We start from the raw sequence: 496 nt of genomic DNA on the forward strand, positions 1-496 counted from the left end.
GCAGAGACCCCCGCCCCCTCCTCATGCCCCCCCTCCGCACCCCCAACCACAGATCCCTCCATAGGCCGCCCCTCCCCCACCGACCGTTCCCCCCCCCACCCCAGCATGGCCACCCCTCCCCCCAGGCGGCCCGGCCGCACCGACCTCCTAACGCTGCCATTCTCGGGGCCCCAGCTCCGGCAGCGGGAGAGGGGAGGGAAGGAGCGGGGAAAGGGGGGGATGGCCCGAAAGGAAATGTCACCGGGGCGGCTTCCCCGGCCCCGCTTCCTCCCCACGGCCCGTTTGCTGCCGCGGAAGCTCCTCGCACGGCCCAACCCGCGGCGCGCTCACTGCCCGCCGGCCCCRCGGCCTCATGGGAAATGTAGTCTTGGCGTAGGGCGCCGCGCCGCCTCCCGCCCCGGGCCGCGCGGCATGCTGGGAGTTGTAGTTCSCGGCGCTGCGGGGTGCCTGGGAGTGGTAGTTCCCAAAGGTGGGGGGGAGGCTCTGCCCGTCGCTT

At 73.9% G+C, this 496-nt stretch overlaps 1 protein-coding gene across 1 annotated transcript in view; it reads right to left on the reverse strand.

Moving 5' to 3' along the window:
• KBTBD8 (kelch repeat and BTB domain containing 8) overlaps positions 1 to 202 on the reverse strand; it is an 8,105-nt gene extending 7,903 nt beyond the window's left edge. The window contains exon 1 of the mRNA XM_026052721.1: positions 145 to 202. Within this exon, the coding sequence (XP_025908506.1) occupies positions 145 to 160 (16 nt within the window). The 5' untranslated portion in view covers positions 161 to 202. The remainder of the gene's footprint in view (positions 1 to 144) is intronic.
• Between the last annotated feature and the right edge of the window lie 294 nt (positions 203 to 496).

The sequence above is a fragment of the Nothoprocta perdicaria genome, unplaced genomic scaffold (assembly GCF_003342845.1).
Source record: "Nothoprocta perdicaria isolate Ctin4 unplaced genomic scaffold, notPer1 scaffold_9, whole genome shotgun sequence".
Classification (NCBI taxonomy): Eukaryota; Metazoa; Chordata; class Aves; order Tinamiformes; family Tinamidae; genus Nothoprocta; species Nothoprocta perdicaria.